The sequence below is a fragment of the Struthio camelus genome, chromosome 3, assembly GCF_040807025.1.
Source record: "Struthio camelus isolate bStrCam1 chromosome 3, bStrCam1.hap1, whole genome shotgun sequence".
NCBI classification, from domain to species: Eukaryota; Metazoa; Chordata; class Aves; order Struthioniformes; family Struthionidae; genus Struthio; species Struthio camelus.
In genome coordinates, this window is record NC_090944.1 from 147,863,178 (window position 1) to 147,890,882 (window position 27,705).

Here is a 27,705-nt window from a genome sequence, read left to right on the forward strand (position 1 = left end):
TCCCTTGTTGGGGGTGGGGACAGACCCCCAAGTGCCAGCAACCCCCCCAAAAAAAAACCCCACTGCCCAGGCTCAGCTACAACCCCCCCCCCCAATCCCCTTTTGCAGCACTGAGCTGCCCTTCCTAGCTGGGTGTATCCAGGGAGGGGGGGGGTCGTCACAAAAAAAGGGAAAAAATTAAAAAAAAAAACAAAAACTCAGGCAGAACAGGTGACCTAGAGGGAGCAGCAGTCAATGCTTTTATTAAAACTACAACACTTTTTTTTAAAGATAAACATTTCAGTTTAATTTTCCAAGCATATCACTGGCCCAGAGACGGGCCCGGACGCGTTGGGCTCAGCACCGGCGGCAGGTCACGCGCTGGCCCCCGCGCTGCCCGGTGGCGGGAAGGCAGCCAGTCTCTGCCCCCGGCAGCGCTGGCAGCGGCATCAGCTGGACCACGCAGGTTATGCCCCAGAGCCAAAGAAGTGTTTCTGTTCCGTCAGTGCAATAAACATAAGTGCATCAAACATAATTTAACTGGCACAGTTAGCTTATAATTATTGTAGGTCAGAAACCTCAGGGATAACCACACTACAGCAGAAGAATCTCGGAACAAGCTACTGGCTGCTTTGCAACTAGTATGAGCCTGCAGCGATAACTGGGATGCATGCCGAGCAGCTTCTACTACATCGCACACCCCTGCTTTAGAGAACAGCCCCTTCAAAGCAGTACAAGTCACGGCTGAGCACTAACTAAACCTACAGCATCTGGTATTGCTTGCATAGACCGATGGGCATCAGGGCCAGGTCCCCGGCCAGACGCTGTGGAGTCAGCGCACGCCTCTCTCCTGCCTCAGCACAGGGCTCACTGGTGGCATAAAACAGCCGCTGCTCTAGTCGAAGCAGGGCAAGGACCTCACCAGAGCCCCTCACGGCAAAAGAGGGCTCTTTTCCACTTCTGCCTCCTGGACAACGTGCTCTGACCGCAGCAGCACGCGGGGCCCTGGCTGGCTGAGCCTTTGCTCAGAGCACAGAAACGCAGGAGAGCAGAGGTGCCGGAAAGAAAAATGTCCTCTCTCTCCTCTCCCCCCATCACGAACAGCATTCCCGCACCTGCTTTTAGCTACACTGAAACAGCACAGCCACCAGGAACAGGAAAACCTGACATAAGGAATTAAAAGGCAGATGGGGCGGGGGGGGGGAAAGGCCCTTTCCCACCCGCAGGAAGCACATGTGCGTCCGTGCGTGTGCGGGGAGACTGGAAGACTGCCGCTCCCACTTGCTCGGCCCACTCTGCTCATGGAGAGGGGAGAGCAGGCAAAAAGCAAATCTCACGCGCTCCCCCTTAAACGCCCAAGTTTGCAATTATGTACAAAAGTCACTTCAGTCCCAATCAAGAAGTGCACGTGAGGCAGGGGAGGCGTTTCCTGGAGGACAAACAGGAGTGAGAACAGGAATGATGTTCAGAAAGAAAAGTATACAGAAAAGATAAAAGAGCATTAATATTTTCCATTAACTAGATGTTCGAAAAAGAACAAAAAAAATTCATTTTATTTCTAATGTGTGCAATTAGCCCAACACTTGCAACACACTCTGATTGAAGAGCTAAATAAAAGTACCGCTCCCCACCTGGCTCTTCAGTGTGTTGCGATTACAGCCACTTAGCGGAAAGGAAAGGCTAAACACGTATTTCCTAGAAAGAATAAGCAAGATAGCTGTGGTATAGCGACATGGAAAGAGCCATTTGCCTACAGCAAATGAGTCTATGATGTCATCCAAAAACAGCAGCAGTGTTTAAAGGTGAAAGAAACACCCTTGGTCCTGACACACATGTCCTAGGAATGTCGGTCCTCAGCAGCACCATGCCACATTGGCAAGGCTCTGTTGTGCTCACATTTTTTGCTTGTTTGGTACTGGCTCCTGGGTTGTTTTTACTCCTCCGTCCATACCAAAACAGAAGCCAGCAACTTCTCTTCTTTCTTCTACCACTACTGATGCTGGGAGTTGGGGTTACCAAAGGCGCACACCAGGACCAGCGCAGGAATCCCCGGCCTCCTTAGTGCCAGGGGATGGAAGAACGGCAGCCCAATCCACGGGGAGGAGGGGAGAGAAAAGGAGGGAGAGAGGAAAGAAAGAAGGGAAAACCTCTGTGCTGCCAAGCAGCCAGTCTTCAGTGATGATGCTCATGTTCCGATTTTCCCAGGAATTCCCTAGAACAGGACACACGACACATGTGTGACTGTCAGGGTCTGAGTACAGCTACGGGGAATAAAAAGGTCTGAGCCTTGCTCTCCCCCATCAGTGGCTCCCGCCAGGAGAGGGAAACGCAAGCAGCAGAAGTAGCTGCCCTGCAAACAACCCCTCCAGAGCATCCGGCTCACTGCAGAAATGAGCCGGAGAAGGGGGTGCCCTCCCCGCTTCCTGTGGTTTCCCTTTCCAAAGCCAGCTTTCCAAGAAGCTGGAGCACTCCGTTTCTGAGCTAAAAACCAGTCCGAGCAGCCCACCCATCCTGGAGGCCAAAGGGGTTTGCAGAAGATCTGCCCAGCACAGGCGCCTGTTGCACAGCTCTCGCTCCCAGCTGCATGCCACGGCACCCCCCCTAAAGCTGCGAGCACCAGCCCCCACTGGAAGAGACCCTGCAAGCTGGGCAGTTACCGCAGTATTCGAGGTAGCTCTGGACTCCTGTAGATGTACTTGTGCCGGTAGCCGAGGTCTGTGTGGAACGGGACGAACTGCACCTTGTAGTCTTGGAAACTCCGCGACGTCGCGGCAATGTTGTAAAGCTGAGGCCGGGGGGAAGAGGCAGGGGAGGGGCACATGTCACTCCAAGCCAGTAACCCCCCCCCCGCCCCCTCAAACCAGCACCCTGTTTACGAGTGGGTTATGGGCCCCGGCTTGACCAGCCTTGTTGGCTCTAGCTTGGTTTCACCATGATTTGCCACCCCCAGCACCGTAGAATTTGTAGTCCCTTTGAGCTGTGCAGCTCCGTGCACTCCCTCCTGGTGCTGTCTTTTTGTCTGGCTTTATACAACACTCCTGGGATGTTGTTCTATCCACACCGATCCCGCCCACCAGATCAGTTTGCAGAGCCACACATGTACCTTCTTTCCCAGATGAAATGGTACCACAGGGTCATCCTCAGCATGAAGGATAAGCAGGGAGCAGGAAATGTATTTCACACTGTAAAACAGACAATGTCGCCGAGGCTCAGAAGAACCCCTTTCCCAGACCTCACAAACCAGAGCATTCAGGTTAGTTTTCTGGAGTGAGAAACGCAGAGCTGGTCCATCTTAGCTGGCTGCGTATGAGTGATTTTGACTGTGAGACTTATTAGAAATAGAAGGAATTGTTATTTAGGGAAGCCTTACATTCCTCTCCTTCCCTGGCCATCTGGAAGCAGCTACAACCTACAAAACCCTGGCTGCTCTCCCAACCCCGTATCAGCTCTGTCAAGTGACACCGGAGCTCAGGCAATCAGCAGCAGGCGGATTGGATGCATTCTCCTCCCTTCCCAAAATTACTTCTGCCACAAAGAGCTCCGTACTGACGTCAGACAAAGCTAGTTAAAAAGAAAGGGCATGCAAACAATTGCAGGGTTTCAAAAGAGCGTGCCGTGCTAGAAGAGTGGGCTGGCCCTCCATGAGCGCCCAGGGCTCTAGCGCCAGCACACTTGGATTCTCAAAGAAACTGCAATGACAAACATCCTGCGGGTCATTAACTGCAGCTTAGATCTCAAAAGCACTAATACCTGGACACTGCTAGCTTAAGCTATAGAAAATTAACTAGTGAAAAGCATCCTTGGAAGAACTCTTTGCTGCTCAGACCAGGGAAAAGTGGCTCACCCCACTGCAGGGCAAGGTCTCCAAACTCATAAACGCTCAGGCTCTTGAATGAAAGTCTCAGAGGAAGCAGACAATGTTACTACGCACAGGGTGTGCGTACTATGTACTTAAATGTTTTTTTGTAAATGCACAACAGACAGCTCTTCCCAAACTTCCAGTGTCCTGATGCTGCTGTTTAATGCGTAACATACATTTGAAAGGCACAGATCACACGGATCACGTTAGCAGATCCCTGGGCAGTTTCTGTGCTCTCCTTTGCATCTTTCCTCATTAAAAAAAACAACTAAAGCAGTCAAAAAAATCACAGTAAGAGAAAGAGCTCCACAGTGCAAAGCCATGTTGCACCCACGACTGCCAGAGCTGCTGAAAGTCCTTCAGAAAGTTTAACGCTTCAACAGCCAAGGAGTAGAGCGTGCAGTCCCATGTATATCCTCCCTGGTGTACGCCCTGGCCCGCTGCAGCCATGACTGAAACCCCAGCAAACAGGGAACTCACTCACTTCTCATCATTTGCAAATTTAATTCCACTTGTTGTGATGGGGTCAAGGAAGAACCAGTCAAACCCAGGGAAATATCTGTATATCTGAGAAAAAGAGTTTGTGTTAGTGGCCGGCATCAGCAGGACAGTTGCACAAAGAGCAGTAATTGGGCAGGGAAGCACCATCCCAGAAACATCCCTTGGCTGCTGGCTGGGCTCTCTGCAGCGACATGGCACATTTCCACCACTATCTTTTTTACTTTCCTTTTTCAGGCCCGTTTTATCAGCCTGCTCATGACCAGGTTCTCCAGGTGCTTGTAAGGCCAAAGCCTCTAGGTATCATGCTGCTGCTGGGGGCAATACTCCTGCAAGCCGGCTTTATCCGAGGGCCTCGCCAGCCTAGCCGCATCCAATGCCCAGCCTGGGAGCTTGCTCAGTTCAGAGCTGACTTGCAGCCAGTTTGGATGGAGGAGATGGCTATGGCCACAGCCATGCCAAAATGAATTCATTAGTGGCTCTGGGCAGATGCAAACGGGCCATGCAATGATGGGGCTGTGACCAAGGGAAGCCCAACTTCGCAATCACTTTTCTCACAGCCCACAAGACAGTTTCCCACAGCAGGGAGGTTACACCACCGACCAAGCTGTATGCTCCTGAGAGCCAATCCATCTTCCCCTCTCTCCTCTTACTGCCCTTTCTAGTCCCAATCTCTGTCGTCTTTTGCCAGCCTCCGTGTGTGGCTCTGGTACTGCTTATTGCACGGAAAGACCCTCATTGTCCCAGGTCTTCCCAGCAGCTGCCTTGAAGAGTGGCTCTTTACTCCTGACTCTTAACAACACTGCTGCTGCTCCGCAGGGCATGCAGTTAGCTCAACTACATCACTGCCAAAGGTTAATCTCTAGGGGTACAATTACAAGCCGTTAGCATGAGAGTTGCTGTGTACTTGCCACGGAAAAGGGGTGACTTCGTGCCTCCTCACGTATGTTGGTGAACGGAGATTCCAGTATCAGGGCGTCCGGGGGGGTTTCTGAAAAGCCAAAGGCAACGTGAAGTGCAACAGTGCAGACGGCCAGCACGGTCAGGGTCTACCACACGAAAACAGCTGCCGCCACGGCCCACCAAAGGCAACCTTGTCGTGACTGCAAAGCTGAGCGGGAACCTGGGACTGAGGAGCATCTGCCCTCTAGACTTACCTCTCTCGCAGAGGCGCCTCACTAGATTTGTTGCAACCCTGGAAAGAAGAGCAACAGGGGTTTACCCAGTGCAGACCCTTTGCAAAGCACCAAAGCCTGGTACCTGCTGCTCCCCAAAGATGTACAACCTGACTGCCAAAACATCAGCATCTCACGCTGTTCAAGGTCTGGGTAGTCAGCCCACAATGACTCGGGTTCCCGTAGATCCTGCACTGTCTATGATACTCAGTTGCCTCAAATGGCATCAGGTACCTGCGTTTAGGCAAGCGAACAAGCCTGAGGAAGCAGCACAGCACATACCCACTTGAAAAAATGCCACGAGGACGCTCTGGCCCAGGAAGGGATCCTGAAAGTGGGGAAAATACAGGGGAAGAGCAGAAGCACAAGGCTTTGCCACCATGCTAAACATCCTGCTTTGTTTGAGAAGAGGCAATGAACAGACACCGCCCTGCAAGACCTCCCTGCCCAAGCAACGTGTTCATTTGGCAGCGAGGTGAGCCACAGCAGTCTCAAACGGTCACCTGCAGAGCACTAAACTCACAGTAATTCTTGTGCTTGCCCTTTGCTCCTCCCCAAATTAAGGGGATAAAGGCACGTGCTGCCCGCTGAGCACTGTCTGCCTGCAGACAGCAATGGGAGGGGAGGAAGGGGGAAAGGAAAACAGGCAGGTAAAGGCACTTTGGACTGCAGATGATTGTCTTTGAAAGACATGTACAGGCACAGGTTCGCCAGGGGAACAGACCAGTGCAGTCTCCCTTTCCTTCCGCTTGCTTTAACAGAATCATAAAATTCCAAGTGTCTGTTTTGCAGTGTGGCCCACTAGGCAATGAAGGCTCGAGGTCAGTTCCCGCGCAATCATTCACTGTCGCCCTTCCCTCTCTGAGGGGTGCACAGGAGAAGCCACTCTGCAGCAGTTAAGCCACAGACTCCCAGCCAGCCTGGGGATTACAGCGGCCAACACCTTTGTCCAGGGTCAGCGTTGAGCGTTTTTCAGGAGTTGCTAAGTCCCTCTGGGACCAGACACTTACCCTGTGCCCAAGGAGTGTCCCCATATGTAGACAGGGTTGTCTCCACTTCTTGCTTTTATCCAGTCAAAGACATGAAGGGCATCATAGGTCATTCCCCTCTCGGATGGGCTACCTATCGAATCGCCCCAGCCTGAAACACAAATAGTCCCTCTAAGAATTGCACAAACTGCCCAGCAAAACCAGCCAGCTCTTCCCATCGTGTGTTCAGTCAACGAATTCAACAGCTGCATTCCTGCACCACCCCATCTGTGACAGCTCAGCTCCAAAACCTAATCTGCTTTTGCACGCGTGTAACCAATTTGTAAGCAGATTCTCTTACCACTTAAGAATTGGATGCTAGGTTCAAAAAACAAACATTTCACAAGGCTGTTGCCACGTCAGCTTGTCCACACCGTTCAATCAACGCCTCCAAGCAAGTTTCTGCCCTCCTGATTACTTTAGCTCTACCTCTACCCCTACTGCAGCGTGTCCTACACATCTTTTGCTGAGCAGCAAGCATACCATATCCCTTCTGCTATTTAATAAGCAGCCATAGAAGCTGCTGCCAGCAGGACTGAGAAAACCCTCGCCTGGCAAGCTCCTACAAAGAAACTTCACTCAGATTCCTGATAAAGATGTGATGGGTGAATTTCTTTCCTGTATGATCAGTGGCATTAAACGGCAGCCATGGCTTAAATATTAAGAAGGAAAAAGACAGCAGCAGACGCTCAATGCCTAAGGGCACAGAGCTGCAAAATGGCCACAGCTCCTGCTGAGGACGTTAGCAAGAAGGTACCACATACTTCAGCTTGGCAAGAACTTAAAAAAAGCCCACCGTCTCTGGGAGACCAAACGGAGCAATAATAAATAGGATTTCTATTAAAGGTATACATATTGGTGGAGCAGAAGCAGAAGAAGGTAGGTGGCGGGGGGGGGGAAGAAGGTGGAGGAAGAACAAGCAGCAGTTTGCCAAGATCAAAGTAGCTGCTTTTACAGAATGAAAGCACTAAAACGTTTTCATAATGAAAATACAAATGAACAAAACTCCAAACCACAGCACACCCTACATACCTCGATAATCAAACGTGACAACGTGGTAACCAAGGGAGCTGAGAACCTGGAGGAGAGAAAAAGATGCAGAAACCCATCACAAACCTGCCTGTAGCAGGCATGCGCTTGCCTCAGGCCAAGATGCAGGGATCCAATTTAGAATATTATCAAAGAGCCCAACATAGTGAAGTGGCACCTTCCAGCTTTTCAATGCAGCGGGCACAAGGCTTTCGGCACTAATCACCTCAGGCTGCTGGTTTTACTCCACTTGTTTCCTGGCCCTCAAGCCAGACCAGACTACCCTAGATGTCAGCATTACATTAGACGTAGCTTGGCCCTTCAATAGTTTTGCCTTTCAGATTTGCACGTATCTTGTGTCTGTTTCCCATACCAGCACTTTCAGGTTTGCCAGTGAAACAACGGGGGCTTCATTCAGATTATTCAAATTTGCAGCTGGACACTGCCCAGGTGAATATATGAGGGTGAATATATGTGTGCATAAGTGTTAGCATTGCATATAGGAGGCTGTTTCAGATCTCAAAAGGTTTAAACGCATGCATGCAAAACATGCAATTGCTTTACATGAAGAATTATGTCACAACCAATGGTAACCCTAACAAATTCTGTTAAAGGCATATAAAGATACCCAAGTTGGAGCAACTTGCTTGAAAAAAGCCTCAGTAAAAATGATGCTTAGCATTCCAAGGTACCATCGCATGGTATGAATCTAATAGATCTACAGCGGATCAAAAAAAGTCACAAAAAGATTGAAGTGTTTTTGCTCTCACGGCCTCAATAGGATTAAAAAAACCCCTCGGTATTACATTATACTCAATCTTCTAATGAACAAAAGGAAATACTTCGTGTAAAACTAAGAATTTATTTTTAACATAACTGAAATATTAACAGCCTAAGTTGTTATTACTAGCGCAGATCTAATTAGTACAGACAAACGAAAGACAGGATAATACCAAAAAAAAAAAAAAAAAAGTTGAGCTAAGGTGTCAGCATTCCCAAGTCCTTTGCTGGGAGGACTCCAACGGTGATAGTTTCTTGCTCTTCAGTCTAGGGCCAATTTGGGGCTAATTTCCATACACTTCTGACACACTCTGCCCTTTATGCTCTAGTCACTGATCTGCAACTCCCATGTTACATACCAGATTAGCTTACACAGTGTTTTTCACATATGTTGGGCGCTTGTTCTCTTTGTTACCCCTAAAACCAATTTTGCCCAGCTCCCAGGTCTGCATTTCTCTAGCTGACTGCTGGAGTCGTAGCCCTGGGGTCGCCAGGGCCAGCCTGTGCCCCCTCCTGTGCCCCCTCCCAGCTGCGCTCCTCCGTCCCCATCCCCATTTACAAGGTCTCTGCTGACCCACCAGGCCCGTACTCCCCTATGCTGCATCACTGTGCTGTGTCATTAGTCCTTCACTTGACACAGTAATTATATCTGAAACCTCTATTACATAAAAATCCATTATTATTAATCATTATAGTGATTTTCTCTATATATGCTCTCTGTGTGAAAACAGTCACTATTTGTATTAAAAATTACAGCCATAGCACGTGATTATAGAAAGCTCAGGAGAAAGAGAACCAATTAGCCAGCGGCTACCTGGTCATTAGACAGTTGCCTTTATGCTAAAGCAGCTCGAACAGTGCTCCAGGAAGCTCCAAGACAATTTCAGAAGAGGCCTGACAGGCCTCAGTCCTGTTACTAGCAGTGACACTACTATATTCACTGGGCTACAAGGCCGCAATCTCTCTTTTTGACAGTCTACCAACTGCACTATCACTCAAGTCCAGCCAGGATACTGCAAACCCTCCTGTGGCTCAAGGCACCAGGACGGAGCAACGGATTTTCTTGCAGGCATTCAACCTTTCCTACCTCATCTTGCCTCGTGACGACCTGCACAGGACTGAGGGCAGTGCATAGCTCTTCACTATGATGTCTAGCCATTATGCAGCTGCCAAGTGTTTGGTTTTATAGCCAGTGCAGCCTGCCCAGTGAATAAAATCACTAAAATGATTAAGATGACAACTACAGGATGCAAAGCCAACTTCACAACTCCTGTAGCTGCAGGAGACCGTTCTCAGAGGGACAGCAGTCAGATGCAGTACTTTGTAGTTTGGACTACAACCTTAAGGGCTCCTTGCACCATAAGTTGGACCTACAACTAACAGTTGGGTGATCTAGTATTAGTTATGTTTGTTTAAAAACCACCCCTAATGGTACCGAGACTATCACAGCTTACAACTAGAATTATACCCGTCAGCTGAGTGTTCCTTCTATGGGTACAGTGTGATTTTAACCTTGACAGGGGTTACATTACATATAAACATATTACCAGGTAGAATTATACATAATCAGATTATTTTACAACAATTTGTGGAAACATAGTACGCACACAAATACAACTGGTTGTTATGCAAACAATGAGAGACTGACTGGAAACGGAGAGAACAAGTCCATAGTCCCACCAGGATCTAAACGGTCACCCGAAGACAGAAAACTAGTATCTTCACATATACATCACACACTTTGCCCTGCTGCTTGCATCGAGCTCACCCTTCCTCCAACTGGATGCGTTACTTCTTGGCGCTACCCATGGGGTTACGTTACTCTGCTACCCTTCTTCCGATACCGTTTCCTCCGCTAAGGGATATTTGGAATTTATATCAGTAGATGCAACTGAAATAGCTTCCAGGTCATTCCTTTCCTCAAAACTCCTTTGCCTCCTACTTTTCAGGTTTATACTCACATACAATTACTTGAATACACGTTACTGATTTCAACAATATCACTGATGAAGACTGAACTGTTTCTTTTCTGTTGATACATTTTATATTGCCTCCACAATCTGCCAGACCATATCTCTGACCCCTTCTGTTTTCACAACAGTTCTGGTACTTAAATTAAAATTGTAAATACAGTCTATCAGTCTCTGGCTGTCTTGCAGAGCTCTTTTTGCAAAGGGAAATTTGGGAGTGGACAACTAGACCTTCTTGGCACAGTCACCATCCTCCAGCCTGGCTGGGTCCAGATCATCCCTGTGTTTCTATATGAACCCTCTTTATCAGGGCACCCCTCACAAGCTGCTACAGTCCCCTTTTCAACTTTGCATCCGTGCTGTCAGGGCTGATCCCTACCTCACCACGTGAGATCACCCCCGGCAGCAGGATAGCATTATTGTTCACTCCAGGTCACCGTTCCCACGGCAACTCTGTTTTCCTCCACCTGAATATGCAACTTTTCCCTCTCTCTCTGTTCTTCCTGCAAACAACCCTTTGGCTCTTTCCCTGCATTCACCTTCTCAGAGCATCGGTCTGACCTGCACCAGTCACCATTTGCGCCTCATAGCTGGTTACGGCTGCCAGAGTTGTCAGGGCCATACATCAATACCAGATGAGTACTCTGGCTGTCAGACCAGAGCAGAGCTACAGGCCCCCTCAAGAGGAGCAGCTTTGGGAGTGAGGGAACTTTCAAATCCAGCACTGAGCCCTGGGAGAGGTGTCCCACCATCAAGGGGATCACACTAGTTCTTCTCTCCATGCTGGTGACCAGGATGGGCCGCAGGAGTCTAGCCAGAGAACTATCCAGTCCACCAGCCTTTCTCCCAAGCTTCCTGCCAGCTGGCTTACAGCCAACACAGCATCTATTCCGTTTTCCTGTTTCTGCAAGGCTTATGAGTAGGTCAGTTTGGCCAACACAACTAGCTGCTTTCTTCATCCTCCTCCTTCCTGTTGCCCTCCCCATGGCATTTTGGCCAGGCAAGACAGGACACCAATGGGAGTTGCAGCATAGTTGCTAGGTGATCCCATGGGAGAGGGCCCTAGAAAGAAGAGTAGTCCAAGAGAGCTGGTTAATATTCAAGGATCACTTCCTCCAAGCTCAAGAACGATGCGTCCCTACGCGCGAGATGTCAAGCAAAGGGGGCAGGACGTCTGCATGGATGAACAAGGAACTCCTGGCAAAACCCACACAGAAGCAGGGACGGGCCACTTGGGTTGGGAGGAATATAGGAACGCTCTCAGAGCATGCAGGGATGCAACAAGGAAGGACAAAACCCATCTGGAATTAAATCTGGCAAGGGATGTCAAGGACAACAAGAAGGGCTTCTTCAAATACAGCAGTGACAAAAGGAACACCAGGGAAAACGTGGGCCCACTCCCGAATGGGGCAGGGGCCCTGGTGACAAGCGATACAGAGAAGGCCGAGTTGCTGAATGCCTCCTTTGCTTCAGTCTCTACTGCTAAGGCCAACCCCCAGGAATCCCTGACCCTGGAGACCAGGGAGACAGCCTGGAGAAAGGAAGACTCGCCCTTGGCCGAGGACGACCGGGTCAGAGATCGTTTGTCCAAACTTGACACCCACGAGTCCACGGGCCCTGACGGGATGCACCCACGAGTGCCGAGGGAGCTGGCACGCGTCCTGGCTAGGCCACTCTCCACCGTCTTGGAAAGGACACGGAGAACAGGAGAGGTGCCTGAGGACCGGAAGAAAGCCAACGCCACTGCAGTCTTCCACAAAGGGCAAGAAGGACGACCCAGGGAACTACAGGCCTGTCAGCCTCACCTCCAGCCCTGCAAAGGGGATGGAGCAGCTCATCCTGGATGACATCTCGGAGCACGTGGACGACAAGAAGGTGATCAGGAGTAGCCAGCATGGATTCGCCAAGGGGAAATTATGCTTAACCGACCTGAGAGCCTTCTAGGATGGGACCACTGGCTGGGTAGGTGAGGGGAGAGCAGTGGATGTTGTCTCCCTGGACTTCAGCAAGGCTTTTCACACCGTCTCCCATACCATCCTCACTGGCAAGCTGAGGAAGTACAGGCCAGATGAGCAGAGGCGCAAAGTCAAGCTGGAGGCCTGTAGCTAGCAGAGTCCTCCAGGGGTCAATACTGGCTCCAGTCCTGCTCAACCTATTCATCCACAAACACTTCACACTCATGTTTGGGTTGGGGAAAGCTGAAGGACCAACTTGAGTGTGATGTGCTGAAGCCCAAGCTGAGCTTGCCAAGTGCAGGGAGCCCCAAAAAGGTTTTGGAGTGTGTCCTGCAACTGAGATCTGCTCCTGGCCCTCTGCTGCTGCCTGGATGTTTGTTCAGTTCACTTGCATGATCCTTTTTTCTGCTTGGGTGATAGTGGTACCCCTGCAAGATCTCCTGTAAGATGTGTGCAGAGTTATCCTCCTGGTCTTTGTGTTCCCTGTGCCCTGGGAAATCTCTCCTTGCCCAGGAGGACACTGTTAGGAGGACTGGCAGGTCCAAAACAGTGGCTGCGCAGCCAGGCTGGCTGCCCACCTCCTCTCTGCGAGTAGCGCTGTCCCTTCCTCATGCTCCGGCTGTGGCATCGCACACCTAGTTCTTTCACTCTGCCAGTGCTAGCAAGCGTCAAAAGGACTGGAGAAACATCATCTTGCGGAGCTTTGTCTTCGTACCTGCCTCCTTTGCTCTGCCTGTCATAGCTCCCTGGGAAGCAAAGACCCCAAGCTCCCTTATCGGTCCCTTTTGGGGTGGCTTCTGCTCTGCCATTTGCAGGGGAGTATGGGCTCTACCCTAGGCATCCACTGTCTCACTCTCTCCCCGTGCTCCTCAGACCACTGGAGGCTGCTCATCAGTAGGACTCTTCCAGGGGGAATTGGGCTAACATCAACCTGGCAGAAATGTATTGCTGACCTAGGGGAATGTCAGCCTGACTGTGCTGTCCCTGAGCTCTGGAGAGAGAGCCCTTGACGGCTAAATGTTTTGCAGTGCAGGCAGACATCAGTGCTGTTTCTGCCCACCCAGGGATGGTTTAGACTGCTCCAAACTTTTTAACCATCTGTGTCTGAGAGCGGGGTCCTCTGTGTCTGTGTTTTGGGGCCTACAGCATGGCCACCACAGAATCACAGAAGGGTTGAGGTTGGAAGAGACCTCTAGAGATCATCTAGTCCAAACCCCCTGCTCAAGCAGCATCACCCAGAGCACGTTGCCCATGACCCTGTCCAGAGGGCTTCTGGATATCTCCAAGGACAGAGACTCCACAACCTCTCTGGGCAACCTGCTCCAGCGCTCAGTAACCCTCGCACTAAAGAAGTGTTTTCTTATGTTCAAGTAGAACTTCTTACGTTTCAGTTCGCACTTGTTGCCTCTCGTCCTGTCACTGGGCACCACTGAGAAGAGTCTGGCCTCATCCTCTTGACACCCTCCCACCAGATATCAATGTTTATAAATAAGATTCGCCTGGAGCCTTCTCTTCTCCGGGCTGAGCAGCCCCAGCTCCTTCAGCCTTTCCTCATATGAAAGATGTTCCAGTTCCTTCATATCTTTGTGGCCTTTCACTAGACTCGCTCCAGTAAATCCATGTCTTTCTTGTACTGGGGAACCCAAAACTGAACACAGTACTCCTGGTGTGGCCGCACCAGGGCTGAGTAGAAGGGAAGGAACACCTCCCTCGACCTGTTGGCAATGCTCTTCCTAATGCAACCCAGGATCTCATTAGCCAAGGTAGCTAAGAGAATGAGATTCTCGTTGGTTTTAAAAGGTTTTGACTTGCAGCATTCAAAGCATAAGTAATTTGTATCAGCACAATGATCTTCAATATATTAGGAACCATAATATCTGGACAACAGGGCTTTGGGCAAAAACTAGTCTGAATACCTGTCCAGTTATAGGAAAGTATGCCACTCAAAAGCTTGTATCTGGCTACTACTGCAACACTGCTCCTCCTGCTGGCTTCCTCCCTGCTGCTGCTTCTAGTTACCATCTTCAAACAAAGATCCACTCAGGCAGGAACCATTTCAGACACCTGCTGCTCACAGACTCTCTGTGCAGAACTGACGCAGTCTCAGTTCAGTGCTGCTACCTAGAAAAGCTGCTCACACGAAGAGGTCCCTTGGAGGAGAGTGCTGGGAAGAAAGGACAGACCTCTTGTGTTATTCCTTTCCTTCTGAGTCTCTCCTATAGGCGTTCCCTCTGCCCACAAGCAGCACTAGCAAACAGGACAGTATTCCAGCCCAATTTCACTCTGCTGCAATAAGCACTTAACAAGAGTTTCTGGTGTGATCCTGGCAAGCACAAAAAGTAAGTGCATGCGTGTGTGTTTGTGCATGTAACTGACTGAAAAAGACAAACTAAGCAACTTGTCTGTGTTCACAGAAGCAAGAGTACCAAGCCCAGTATCAGAAACCTTAGGTTCTGGTAAATGTGTCTTCTCTGTGCACATGTACATACACACCTGCACGCTCACAATCCTTGAATACTTTGAGGTACTACTTTTGCCCAGAAAAATCCAAAACAACTCCTCTGCCTGTCTTAGCCAGCACAAAATGCATTGCAGCAGATGCTTATCTCTAGAAAAATTACTAACTAGGTCACCATATATACGACATTCTCAATTGTCAGGTGCCAACTCCCTGCAATCTGGCAGATCCTTTGTTCTTAGGGGAAAAGAAACAGCCTCCCTAGGGCTACCAAACAGCATTGCCTGAGTGACCTGAATTAAAAAGACTTTGCTGCAGGGGAATCTTGCATAAGGAGTTGTATTGCAATAAAGCTTTTCAAGTGCCAACACTGACACAAGTTATAAGGAGAAAGGAATGACATCTAAATCCATAGGAAGAACATGGACTCAACCAGTGTGAAATGAGCTGACAAAAACAGTTACAGCTCTTTTATAAAAATGTGATATGAGACCAAGAAATTATGTGCAAGAACTTCAGCCAACATAAGAGAGTTTAATAAAATAAATGACCACAAAAGTCATTAGGCAAAACACTAAGAGCAGCTGAAGTCTGTTCTCATGTAATACATCACAGTGTTATACCTGGAAAACTGTTCGTTTTCCCGTGTGAAATCTTTGGCCCTTGAGACAGCAGCCCTCGTACAGATACACCATGCCATGGGAAAAGGGGAAACGCAGGCTGAGTCTTCCTACCCTTGTGCCAACACAAGTATTCCCCATGCAGCTGCCCCACGTTCAAAAAAGTCCTGTACCTTCCGGACTGACCAAAAAAAGAGAGAGAGAGAAAACTGCTGAAGATCCTGCTGTTGAGTCAGATCCTTTCAAGAAACCATCTCTGTTACCTCTGACAAAAGGCACTGGTGTACATCAGACGGAAGATGATTTCCCAGCACCTGACAGCAAGTAACAGTAAGTAAAAGACCTTTCAATTACCGTTCAACACAGGGAAGGGTGTGATGCAAGACACTCACTGCTTACAGACCCCTTTTCCCATGAACTCTTCAGCTCTAGGGGAGGCAGAAAGCCTCAGGCTACGTGCCTACTGGCAGTGAGCTGCAGCGTGCAGTCTACTTAAAGTCTACACATTTCTGATGTGTTCATGAGTGGATAGCTCGTGCAGCCACTTACCTTGTAAAGCTCCACACGGTGATCCCCTCCTCTGGCAAAAGCGATTCACAAAGAGAAGAGAGAGAAAGAAGGGAAAAAAGTGAACATTTAAGCTTTCAGAGACATGCTTTCCCATTGCCCCAGGTCTCTGGTTAAACACAAATATGCCAGACAAACACTGTAAATACTAATCAGTTCTAACTCCACTCTTCTTCCTCGTTATTCCCCACCTCCCCTCCCAAATAGGAGAGCAAAGCCAGAAGACCAAAAAAAAAAAAAAAAAGTGCCCATCTAATTCCATCCAGACCAATTTTAATGTCAACTTATCCCCATAAATCTTTTTTCACTGCAGGTAAAGATGCCTTTTCCAACCAATCAGCCTTTACCACAGCCTGCAATACATCCACAACAGTCTGCCCCTGTTGGCTTTGCAGACCCTGTGCTCCTGCCACCAGCACTGCCACAGCAGATAACCTCTCTGAGGTGAGCTGCTCCCAGCAGACCTCACCACATTTACCCAAGCAGCTGACCCTTGGATTGCAGTTTGTCTTCTCACCCGGCTTGGAGCACAGGGACAGAAAGGACACACACGTGCAAAAGACTGAGCAGAGACAACTGTTCAGAGTTGAACACTGGAAATAAGTCCAGGGGAAGATAAAGTCTTCGTGTTTTTTCTCCATAAATTGAAATCTAGAGGCAATGTGACGTGGCTAATCCACACTCAAACTTGAGTCTAGTATGGCAAAACATGAATCAGCAATTTGCAACACACGGGGGAAGCCAAGAAATAAATCCAATCAATATGCACGCAACAAAGGTTGCATTGGTCCCAATCTACCACCATTACAGCTGCAGAATAGCTTCCATTAGTATCATTTGCTACACTCAATAAAGGCAAGAAAAGTAAGCTAAGCAATACTTGAAAAATAACGTAACCATTCAATTCAACCTTGTAACACATCAGCACAAAAACATAAGGCCAGCCTCCAAAGCCCAGTCCGCTCATGCATTTCCTGGCTCATAGCATGCATCTTCCAGGTTATGTCTGTTGTACCAAAGAAGAACGCTGCTAAGGCAAGAATTTAGGTGAAAAACAGTGAAGTTCCTGCAATGTAAAGGCTAGTGAATTTTCACTACCAGCAGAGCTAGAACAGAGTCTCTTTGCTTTTCAATCAGTTCCTATAGCACAGAAAGGATGTGGGAGTATTTCAGCAATGCTTCAGCAGCTAATATTCTTGCAGAGTATCTGCAAGAGGAGATCAGCTTCCAAAGAACACTGCAACAGCACTCAAAACTCAGAAGGGGGCCAATACTCTTGAAAGATGCATGTTAGTAAAGACCACATACTAAAGCATTGTATCACACAGAGATGTGATAATAAAAACACAACTGAGAAACGTCCAGGAGGTTTTACATTATGCTAATAGTTTTTAGTGCCTGGAAACAAGGTATGGAGAACCTACTCCTCTAGCTGGAAGCCATGGTCATTTATAAAATGCTCCCGTTCCAGACAAATGCCTTGTACATACCCAACAATAAAAGAAAACCAGCACATCACCTCCCTCTTTCCTTCCTCAAAACGTCTTAACTACTAAAATAAGCTCATGAAAGCAAGTGGAAAGTTTAATGCATGTAAACCACACATATGGAGGCACTACCACCTTTCCACATCTTGATTCAGAGACTATTATACTGAAAAGCAGTACTTTTCCCTACTTGATCCAGCAAGTGTGACAGCCTCCTGCCATTCTGGAAGACAGAGGATACAGGAGGGGGAAAAAAAAAAGGAAGAAAGAAAGAAAAAAGAAAATATAGCAGTAATGCATTAGCAAATCCCACAGCTCTGATAACTGCAATAAATCTATTCTCACATTCACTAAATGCAGGGAGTTTACATTTCTTAAAACATGCTTTCCTCTTAAAATACAGGAGGAACACCAAGCTGCTTTCAGATTATTTTATCAATGTGCTGAAGCTTTGGCAAACCAGGAAGAGACAGCTCAGAACAAAGCAATCACTGTTTGTGCCTCACCTTGTTCCTGCGTTGCCATGCAAGTAAAGGATCACAGGATGGCTGGAACCCAAAGCATCTTCAAACCACAACTGGTCCTTCCCTCGTGCATTCTTCCATAAGGCTGCAGGGACTGTGTGCCTAGATACAGAAGGAAAAAACTATATTGCCTTGTTGTTACTCAGTGTTTTTCACTCCATTTTTAATTTTTTTGGTCAGCTCGTTAACTCAGAATTACAAAGCCTACACACAACTCTCCATATAAAACTACCACGCTGAGCCAACAAATGGACAATTTCAAAAAGCCAGTGGCTCAGGTTATTTCTACATTTCCACCTCCACCTCTTATCTTCTAAACTCTGGGCTGTGCAAGGCCTAGAGTGAGCAGATATCAAACTTCACAGGCAAGTCCAAAACACAATTACTAAATTTCCTGCTATTCTGGAGAAGAAAATCTCCATTCCTTCACTTTTGATCCTACAAGGTCATCCCCAGTTTTTAACAGCATGTAATCACTTCAGTTGATAGACTTGTACACCATAAACAAGGTGTCACAGCTAGGTCAGCAGACGTTCAGAATGATCACCTAAGTCAGTTGGTTTTGAAAGGACATTTGGTGAGTAAGAGGCATGGCTGACTCTACAGCAATTTGAGGAAAAAGGAGGTGATGATAGCCTCATGCATTTTATTTTCAGACAGCAAGTTCTTGAAGGTATAACATTTCCACTAGAAAAAAACAGAATCTAGAAGAGCCGGGAATGTTTAATCCACAATTGTTCCTCTGAAGAGTATATTGCTGGGCAACCTGTCAAAAATAGTTTAACATTTGTGGAATGGAAAGAGAGAAACGGCCTAAAGAAAAGATAGGAATTCAAATCAGGTAGTTACCCTAGAAGACAGACACCGAGAGCAAGTACGTGCCCACAACAACCTCAAATTGTTGAGAGGCGGGCAGCTATAAGCTGCCAGAAGTACCTGAAGTACTTGCTTTCTCCTATGACTTTCTCCTAGGAAGGGAGACAAACCCCATCTACCACAGCACCTTCCTCCCAGACTTAAAGTTCAGAGGACAAATCACCACTGGGATGAATGCGTGCGCAAAGGCTGCTGGGGTGCATGCATCCAGTAGACATGGGAGTTTGAGGAAGAAAAACAAAATTCCCAAAAACTGTTGGGCTCACAACTTCACTAAATGTTCTGCCTCAAAAATTTTGCAAGCTCAAATAGAACAAAGCAAGCTGGTGACTTTGTCACAGAAGTATAGTGAACAAAAAATACAACATTGGCTTATCAAGGCAAGCTCCAAGCTTTTATAGAAACCTCTCTAATAAGAATCAAGACAAATGACATGGACTCTGAATTGTCACCAAGAGCAGGAAATCCTGTTTGGCTAAAGGTATACAGTATACGGGGGGGGGGGGGGGGGAACCTACACTCAAGATGTGCCATTTAAAATTATTTAACAGCTTAGTAGGTAAATTTGTAATTACCCAAGTGGAAATATAAGCCATGATTTGGCTACCCTGGAAAAACTGAAGTTCCAGCTTCTAAAAACATCCTTCCCCAAAATTCATTTATAGGGAGGAACTGTTTATGTCGCAGGCTAACATTGTCCCATTCAAAAGGCCATGTACCCTCAAGTCAAGACAAGACTGAAAACCTCCACTGCATTGCTGAACAGACCTAGCTACATGCACATAATTACAAACTCCAAATCCCATTGCTCACAGATCTAACTTCACTGGCTGTATTAAGGAGCAGCCTCTTTCCATCCACACCTGACAGGTTGTCTAGCCTTTTTTCCAGTTGTTTACTGCCCTTATATACATCGTGACATTGCAGGCACCTTCTCTTCAAAGGAAGCAGGAACTTTTCCACGGTTTCGACACAGTAGAAAGCAATCGCAAGAAAAAGATGCGGAAGCCAGTTTCAGCTGGTCTAGTAATACTAGAAGTACTGAAAGCGGAGAAAGAACCTGTCATCTGAGCTGCAGATCCTGGCAACAAGGAGCTAAAATGAGTTACTCTTGCCTGGAACCAGAAATTCTTCTTTATGAGGCATGAATAACAAGCAAGGCTCTAACACTGTTACTTGTTTTGTTAAAGAGAGCAAACGGAGCATTCCTTTCTCACCCACTCTCCAGAGCCTTGCATATGTTTTATACACAGAACATTCTTCCTCCTACCCTGAACACTTTGATCCTGTTTTCCCACCTTCCCACACATTTATTTTGCCAAACAGAGTACGAACAGCAGCTGAATGACAAAGCTCCTAACTCATTGGGTCTGCTCTGATCTGGAGGCATGACCTTTTTAGCAATAAAGAGTGGCAACCATTGCCATTTCAAACTATGAGTTTTCTCTGAACATACAGGTTTTCCAGTTGTGTTTTATGCACCAGTGATTTGAGTTCAAGGAAGCTCAAGAGACCTGCATACCTTTCAACATCAACTCTGTCGCTTGGTAGAGAAAAATATAGACATCCACAAACAAGAGCAAGCAATGGCTGTCACCATGCACAGCGAAAAGAGTGGATATGCAGGCAGTGAGAGCAAAGAGGATGACTAAGATTATGCACGGCACGTGCTGCATAGAACAGGTTTCCTTACCAGACCCCGACAGTTACATCCTCCTCTGGCTGGAGATAATAATTACAGGTGTGGTTTAAACCTTGATCCTGCGGTCTTTTCAAGTCAATGAAATATGGGACCCTCACTGAAATACAAAAAAAACCAAAACACAAACAAAGAAACAAACAGAAGATAAAATATTTTAATTTTTACCTTTATTTGCTTACTAAACAGCTTTACCAAGGCACTAGAGAGCTGTATAAACTGGTCCACTCTGTGGAAAGATCTTTTTCTTTCTGTGTGAAAGGATAAATAGGCAATAGCTACAACTAAAATACAAACCTCAAAGAAAGTAAGGTAAGAAGACAGAAGCAACCAGCACAAAAACAGGGGTGTGTTAATTTGTTAATTAACAAAATTAAGGTGTGAGGGAGACAAAGTTTCTTGCGATACATTTAACCCATCTCTGCCCTTTCTGCTTTGTAAAACTTCCAGACATGAGTCAGTCACTCCTGCTGCATCAGTGCGATAGGTCCATTGATTCAACACACCTTTTAACTGTTTGCATCAGAGCTGTAATGGAAGTTACCGATGTGACAAACTCACTCGGGACAAAGAGTACAGCCCAGACTTGTAATGCCTTCCAAGATGACAAGTGGTTTTACAGCCCCTATAACACTACAATCTAAAGGAAATATTGCATTGCAGCAGCAGACACCACCTTGTTAATGGCATGTAAGAGTAAGATCAACTGTGTCAAATACTGCCCTCCTGAGCCTTCAAGGAGGAGATGCAGCTTGTTATCCCACTCTCCGGAGACTCTCAAATCATTGCCCATCTTCCAGACATCACTGCATTTAGAAGAGGTCATGTTACGCCAGAAACTTCATCTCTTTGGGAAGAGATCCCAGAAAACAAAAATGAGTCCAGCTCAGTTCGTTCTTCTGATTGTTTTATTTTCCCAACCTAAGCAACACACAGTTGCTCATTGCTCGTTATATTCAATGACTGATACATGAGCAGCAGCAGGAAAGTGAAATATCTGTAGCAAGTTTTCAGATTTTGTTTCCCATTGCTTGGTTCACAAGCCACATCTTACAGGCATTGTGCAATACGTGAAATGAGGTGATGGGCTTAATCTAAATGCCTGCTTTTCCATCACCATTGCTGTACTGCCTTTCTAGGCAGCATCTGACACCTGCAGGTAATGAGAGATGCTAGAGACACCTCCATACAGGATCAAGCAGTTTTAAGGACTCGATTCCCACTTATTTAGGCTTTTTCCATAAACTAGAGGCCCGCTTCAGCAGAACCAAGAAGTCTGACTCCTTGAAATGCAATGGAATAATAATCAACATGCCAAGTCTTGGTGCTACTGACAGAGAAACACCACTAATGGCAGCAGTCAAATCTCACTTCACTTAGCCCCAAAATTGCTTACTGCTAAGCATTCCACAAACCTGGAAACCAGGCAGTCCACAACAAATCTGGCCCCTTAGACAAGAAATCTAGATCTGCTTAAGCTTGCTCTGCTGTTACACAAAAGTTGGGGTTTTTTTTAAAAGGGTATTCGTAGGTCATCTTGACCCCAACAGACATGAATGTGAAAGAGTCCAAAACAAAGTGTGCACATTGCCACAGACCCGCTGGCTCGCTGTACTGTCACAGCAGATCTTGGTGGCTCTCTCACAGGGGTGGCAGATCCTCCAAGAGGAAGATAAAGTCTGAGCTTGAGGTCTGGACAGACACACAAGTCCCTTCTAGCAGTGCTCTGGGAGAAGTATTCAACTTCTGTGTCTTGATTTTCCCATCTGCAAAATCTGTTAAGACTTTCTTGCCAGATGGAGATATTACAAAGATTCAAACATGAACAAACATACCAGCGTTACAGTGATGGAGGCCAGGTGAGTATCTATATTAAGGTAAGAGAAAGACATAGAAATACAGGTAATTTTTACATATGGCATTTGTCACTGGGATGGTCCATATATTCTACACAAATGAGAACGGATCGTCGTATGGATAAATATCACATGGAAGGTTATTCTAGTGGCATGTTTCAGAGCTATTTGATATCACTTGTAACACATCACATGACACAAAACACAGTTTGTTAGTCCTATCAATACACTAAAAAATGATCTGCTCTATATTTGTGTTTCGATAAATCTGTTTTCTGAAGACTTTCAGCAGTCATCACAAGAAACAGTTTGCGATCTCTTGCAGTGTATGCCTGTGTATCGTATAAACCGGAATAAGAGACTCTACACTGTCCACAAGAACAAATCTAGACATTGGTTCAGCTGCTAGCAGTGGGAACGTGGCTATTCATTCATCTTTGGCTTTAAAAAAAAAAAAAAAAAAAAAGTGCTTTCCTGAAGGTCTACGCTACTGTTTTGGAAACAAATCCCAAACTACACCCCCCAAAAATGGCTAAAGAGTCTGGATTTGTACTCAGAAGGTTAAAAAAACAATACCACGAGGTTAAAGGAGAACTCTCTAGCTTGACTCTCTAGTCAAGCAGAATTACTGAAACACACCAGTGTGCTTCTAGTAACTGTGCTTCCTAGGAAACTATTAAGGCAAATAGTTGGTCACGGGAGGAAAGCACAGCACTGTCGCAAGAAAAAAGCTGACTGCCATTATACAAAGGAGTGGGAACAATGCTGGAGTGGTAGCAGTGCAAGGACCACAAGAGAGCATTACAGGACAACTATGTGGTCACTTGGGAATAAAGACAGGTTGAAACTTCAGAGGGACTCAACGAAGCTATGCAAGGGCAAATTAAAATCATTATTGATAAAAGCAAGGTGATGAAAATGGAAGTAACCTGTGCACGCTATCCAGCTGTCAGCTCTAACAACCAAGGCCCAAGAGCCAGAGCCGTCCAAGAAGTACACATGCACACTTCACAGTGGCCATGAAAAAAAGTGTTGGAACACACTTCATTACCAAATGGGAGTAAGGTTGAAGAGACAATTTTAGATTGCAAAGAAGTGTCCCTCATACACAGACGTTCCCTCATTTTCCATCCCGTGGGTGCTCAGGCCTCCCTGGCAGCTGGCTGCCCTCTGAGCCAGCACGCTGGATCAACCCCACAGACAGTTTGACTGCTGCAAGACACAAAAGTTTAAATGCTGAACAGGAAAGCACGAAATCTGACTGTGCGAGTGGGCTACTTGGGATTTTCTCCTGCCCCCAGCCAGAACATTCTCCTAAAATGCTTTCAGGTGAAAAATTATTGTCTGGAAAAACAAGGTACTGGATTTAGGTCCACTTGTTTGCTGTCCATTCACGCATCTCTGTTAAATCCTTCAGAAAAAGGCATTTGACACACTGCACAGCTTTCTGAAGGAGACCCTTTCAGCTGAAAGTTATCTGCAGTTTGATCACTGCATTTAGACCAAAGACATACTGTGAAGGCTACGAGGGCCACATAAAACGCTATCCGGCCCGTTATTTGGGGAATTCACTACCTGTGAAAGTTCCCATTCTTCAAAACCTGTAAATACGCAAGGGAAAAGAGTCACAGCAAACGGAAGGTTAAAACACTCCTCCCCTCACCCTTCACCCATCCCAACAGACTCAAGTCACTTACCAAAGTTTAGGAAGACCAGCTTCACCTGAATAGCAGGGCAAAGTTTTACTAGAAATGGAATGGCTATGTACACTCCCAGCAACCAGATTAACAGTCTTCGTAATCGGAACCATAATCCATAACGCCTGCATAAAAGGGGAAAAAAAAAAATCTCAGTATAGCAGGAATTTTATGAAGCAACTTGCACAATGATCGGTGTGCTTGGTGCATTTGGAGACCTGGCCATTTCATTTATTCTTTAAACAAAACTAATTTTCAAACTGTTCATGTAGCCTCAGCTGTTTGAGAGATGCAGAAGCAACCAAACTGTCAGCTGATGATATGCAGCCTAGAAAAAGGGAACAGAAACTCTCCACTGATATTTTAAAACACTTTAACAGCTTTTTTTCTGCTGGTTTTACAGATTTTAGGATGTCTGGGGAAAAGTATCACACAGCGAAGACCTAAGCTTTGTCTCCAAAAAGAAATCCGACTACATTTCCCATTTAAATCTCTATGAGCAAGACTTTAAGTTAGACCTTCATAAATTTTGATGAACTACTTGTCGTTACAAGACTGCCTGATCCAAGACTGATAAAATTACACGTGACCTCATGTACAGACTGGAGAAGAGGTTATACCTTGTCCAACTAAAAGGATTCCTACCTTTCGATGCCTTGGAAAGCAAGTCTCTAAGTAATAAAACACCAAAAGATTTCTTATCTGTGGCATCGTTCTCTGGGAGCCCAGACTGAGTTTGGCACAGTTCCTCCAAATACTTCTCCTAGGTATTCTGACTGGGAGGAGTAAGCCACAAAAAATGATTACAGGATCACACAGCAGAAGCTAAGCACCTTCTCTCAAAATATACATTATCGCTGCAGAATAATTACCACACACACACATACATACATATATATGCATGTATATATAAAGCTGTACTACTAAGGATTTAGTTGATCAACGTGCTGTGGGCAGAAACATTGGGGCCCTCAACTGTGATTTCAGTCAAGAACTAAAACCCATATAAATACTTCGGGCAACACGATTTCCTTTGCTCTCCAGCGGATGGTCTCAAGCAGGAATAACAGCAAACCATGCTCCATGCCAGTGGACAACCAGTTCTCTGCACTTGGAACCGCCGGCAGCGCAAAGCAGAGATCAATTTTTCCAAGAGGCACAAAATCGTTAATCTCCCATTTGGTGATTTTAGGAACCAACACATCAAACTCGCTTAAAAGAAGCACTAAAAAGGCTTGAACACTGTCAGCTACTGCAAAGAATCAAACAGAGGGCCTGTAGATGTCTCTTGTAAGCGTTTCTCCAAGAAATACCAGTGCGCAGCTAGAGCTGAGATAGAAAGAATTTCACCATGTATCAAAATATTCCAGATCTCAATAGCTTTTGTACTCCTGGGCTAAAGCCAAGGCTTTCCGTAGCTCTTCTACATACTGCCAAAGGATAAAACCTCCCTCCCCGACCCAGTACAAGTCTTTGGCGTGACTGCTAGGGTACTCACTGCGTTAGGTTTCTTTCCCATACATCCAAAAACTGCATCCACTCCACTACTGCCTACCCACAGGAACCTGTCTGTCCCTTCTTGCCCAGGAATCGTATTCTGGACTTCAGAGATACCTTCCATCCAAATGGACACTTTTTTTTGACAAGCTAAAGGAATCGCCATTTCCCCGAGAGGAAAAAAATGCATTCTCAAGACACTGCTGACCAGCTCCAGCTGCAACAAGCCCACGCTGAAAGGTTCAACAGACCTTAATGCTTCCCACAGAAAACCTGGTAACGACGATGTGAAAGAAGCCAGCAAGGCTTCCAGTGATGCTCCTGCATCTCAAGTCCAGTTTCCGTAAGTATTAAGGAAAGCAGAAACACAGGAATGTCAGGGGAAACGGTGCAAAACAGATCTTTCGGAAGAAAGTTAGTGAGTACCAAAGCCTTGGACCGACGCACCTCTGCCTCCAAGGACAGCAGCCTGGACAAAGAGCTCCTGAGTGTCCAGGCATCTTTGACAGGGGCCCATCAGACATACCCACCTCAAGTTTGGCACCCCACCTCATGTTCAGCACCTCTAAAGCTTTGGTCTGGAGAGCAATCTGCTGTGAAACCTGCAAGGTGAGCTAAATAGTCCTGTCCTGTCAAGACTGACGGACAGGAAAAAAAGCTTGCAAACTGTTCAGAAGGGCATCAGAATCATCCCTGACCCCTCCAGGCACAAAGTCCATCAAAACACAGTTTTTGAGAATATCCAGGTGGCAAAAAAGCTTAGCATGACCCAGACACAAGTTTATGAAAGTCAAGAGCAGAAAATGCTGATGAAGACTACAGTCTATGAGTAATGCTGTCAGAATTTAGGAATGATTTTCGTTTCCTCTTTAGAAGACTCAACTGAAACATCCCTTCCTTAACCCATGCCAAATGCTAATCAGTAATGTGACATTTACACCTCATCACCACGGAGATGTCTGCTTAAAATGCAACCAGGACAGACTCTTTATCCATCAGAGACCAGCTTCTCTTCTGCTGATAAATCCAAGATAATGTACCAAAGCGCAGATGTAAAATTATCAGGTACGTCTTTAGTGAGCAATTTAACTAAATTAAATTGCTCTTGCTCTGCAGAAAATCTATTTCATGAAACAAATGCCCTGCACAGGGATTTTTTGCTGCATTCAAGCAAAAGCAGCAGCAACACACTTTTCATGTTCCCCTCTGCCCAAAAACTTAAGGTGATCTTAGAGGAAAATACATGCGAGCTGGAAAATCTCACTACAACTAGGGCACTCAAACTGGCATATTCTAGCTCTGCCCTATCTAAATCGAGCAATTTATCAATAGCTAATTGATTAACTTAAAGCCCATTTAATGGAATAGTCACATTGTCCTTTCACTAAGCAGCTGCAAACTGAAGACATCGAAGAGATTATCATGAGCCACCATAAAGGCAATTGCAAACAAACAAAAAAAAAAAAAACACAACCCACAGCTACTGACATTGCATTTTCTTGGGCTTTTGCCCAACTTCTGGTTCTGTCCAAACACACAAAATCTGAAGCAGTTTTTGCCTAATGCAAGTCTCTAAGGTGGGTGTGAAAAGCACATTCCCTCTCCAGACATACTTAAACATGCAAGAAGAAAGTCCTGCCTATGAGTGTGACATCTGAACTTGAAATTTTTCCTGGTAATTTATAGGACAGGCCTAGGGACAACGAGAAGACTAATACTGGGTGAGCTTTAGTCAAGCAAGAACAGGACAAAATTTATTAGAAACACACATGTGTTGGGCTTGCAGTCCAGAAGGACAGACAGAAATACACATACAGCCCACATGGCCTTTGTAATCTAGCAGGCTCAACGTTAAAACAGAGTGCTCATAGACACCCGATTATGGGACTCTACTTTGGTTTCAGTGAATTCTCTGGTTTGCTCCAGTATCCTTCAAATAAACAGCTGCAAATCGGCAGTCTTGCCACAGCAGAAATTCACAGCACAGGACACAGAAACCAAGAACACTTTCTTTCTTGGCCATGCAAGGTACCTCCTGATCACTTGGTGGAAAAAGTGACTTCAAAGGTGATGGAGGAAGAAGTATAAAGCACGAATAATGGCATAACAAGAATGTGTTCCCCTTCTTCTGTAACAGAAAAGGGCATCTGA

The 27,705-nt window shown here is 46.4% G+C and overlaps 1 protein-coding gene across 1 annotated transcript in view; it reads right to left on the reverse strand.

Moving 5' to 3' along the window:
- Window positions 1-216: 216 nt before the first annotated feature.
- The window catches only part of ABHD12 (abhydrolase domain containing 12, lysophospholipase), a 43,726-nt gene continuing 16,237 nt past the window's right edge, over window positions 217-27,705 (reverse strand). Inside the window, exons 2-13 of the mRNA XM_068940856.1 lie at window positions 24,058-24,182; window positions 20,499-20,604; window positions 17,912-18,031; window positions 15,901-15,931; window positions 7,572-7,617; window positions 6,522-6,651; window positions 5,494-5,531; window positions 5,248-5,327; window positions 4,323-4,405; window positions 3,083-3,161; window positions 2,637-2,764; window positions 217-2,191 (exon numbers count right to left, since the gene is read on the reverse strand). Coding sequence (XP_068796957.1) covers window positions 2,152-2,191; window positions 2,637-2,764; window positions 3,083-3,161; window positions 4,323-4,405; window positions 5,248-5,327; window positions 5,494-5,531; window positions 6,522-6,651; window positions 7,572-7,617; window positions 15,901-15,931; window positions 17,912-18,031; window positions 20,499-20,604; window positions 24,058-24,182 — 1,006 coding nt within the window. The 3' untranslated portion in view covers window positions 217-2,151. The remainder of the gene's footprint in view (window positions 2,192-2,636; window positions 2,765-3,082; window positions 3,162-4,322; window positions 4,406-5,247; window positions 5,328-5,493; window positions 5,532-6,521; window positions 6,652-7,571; window positions 7,618-15,900; window positions 15,932-17,911; window positions 18,032-20,498; window positions 20,605-24,057; window positions 24,183-27,705) is intronic.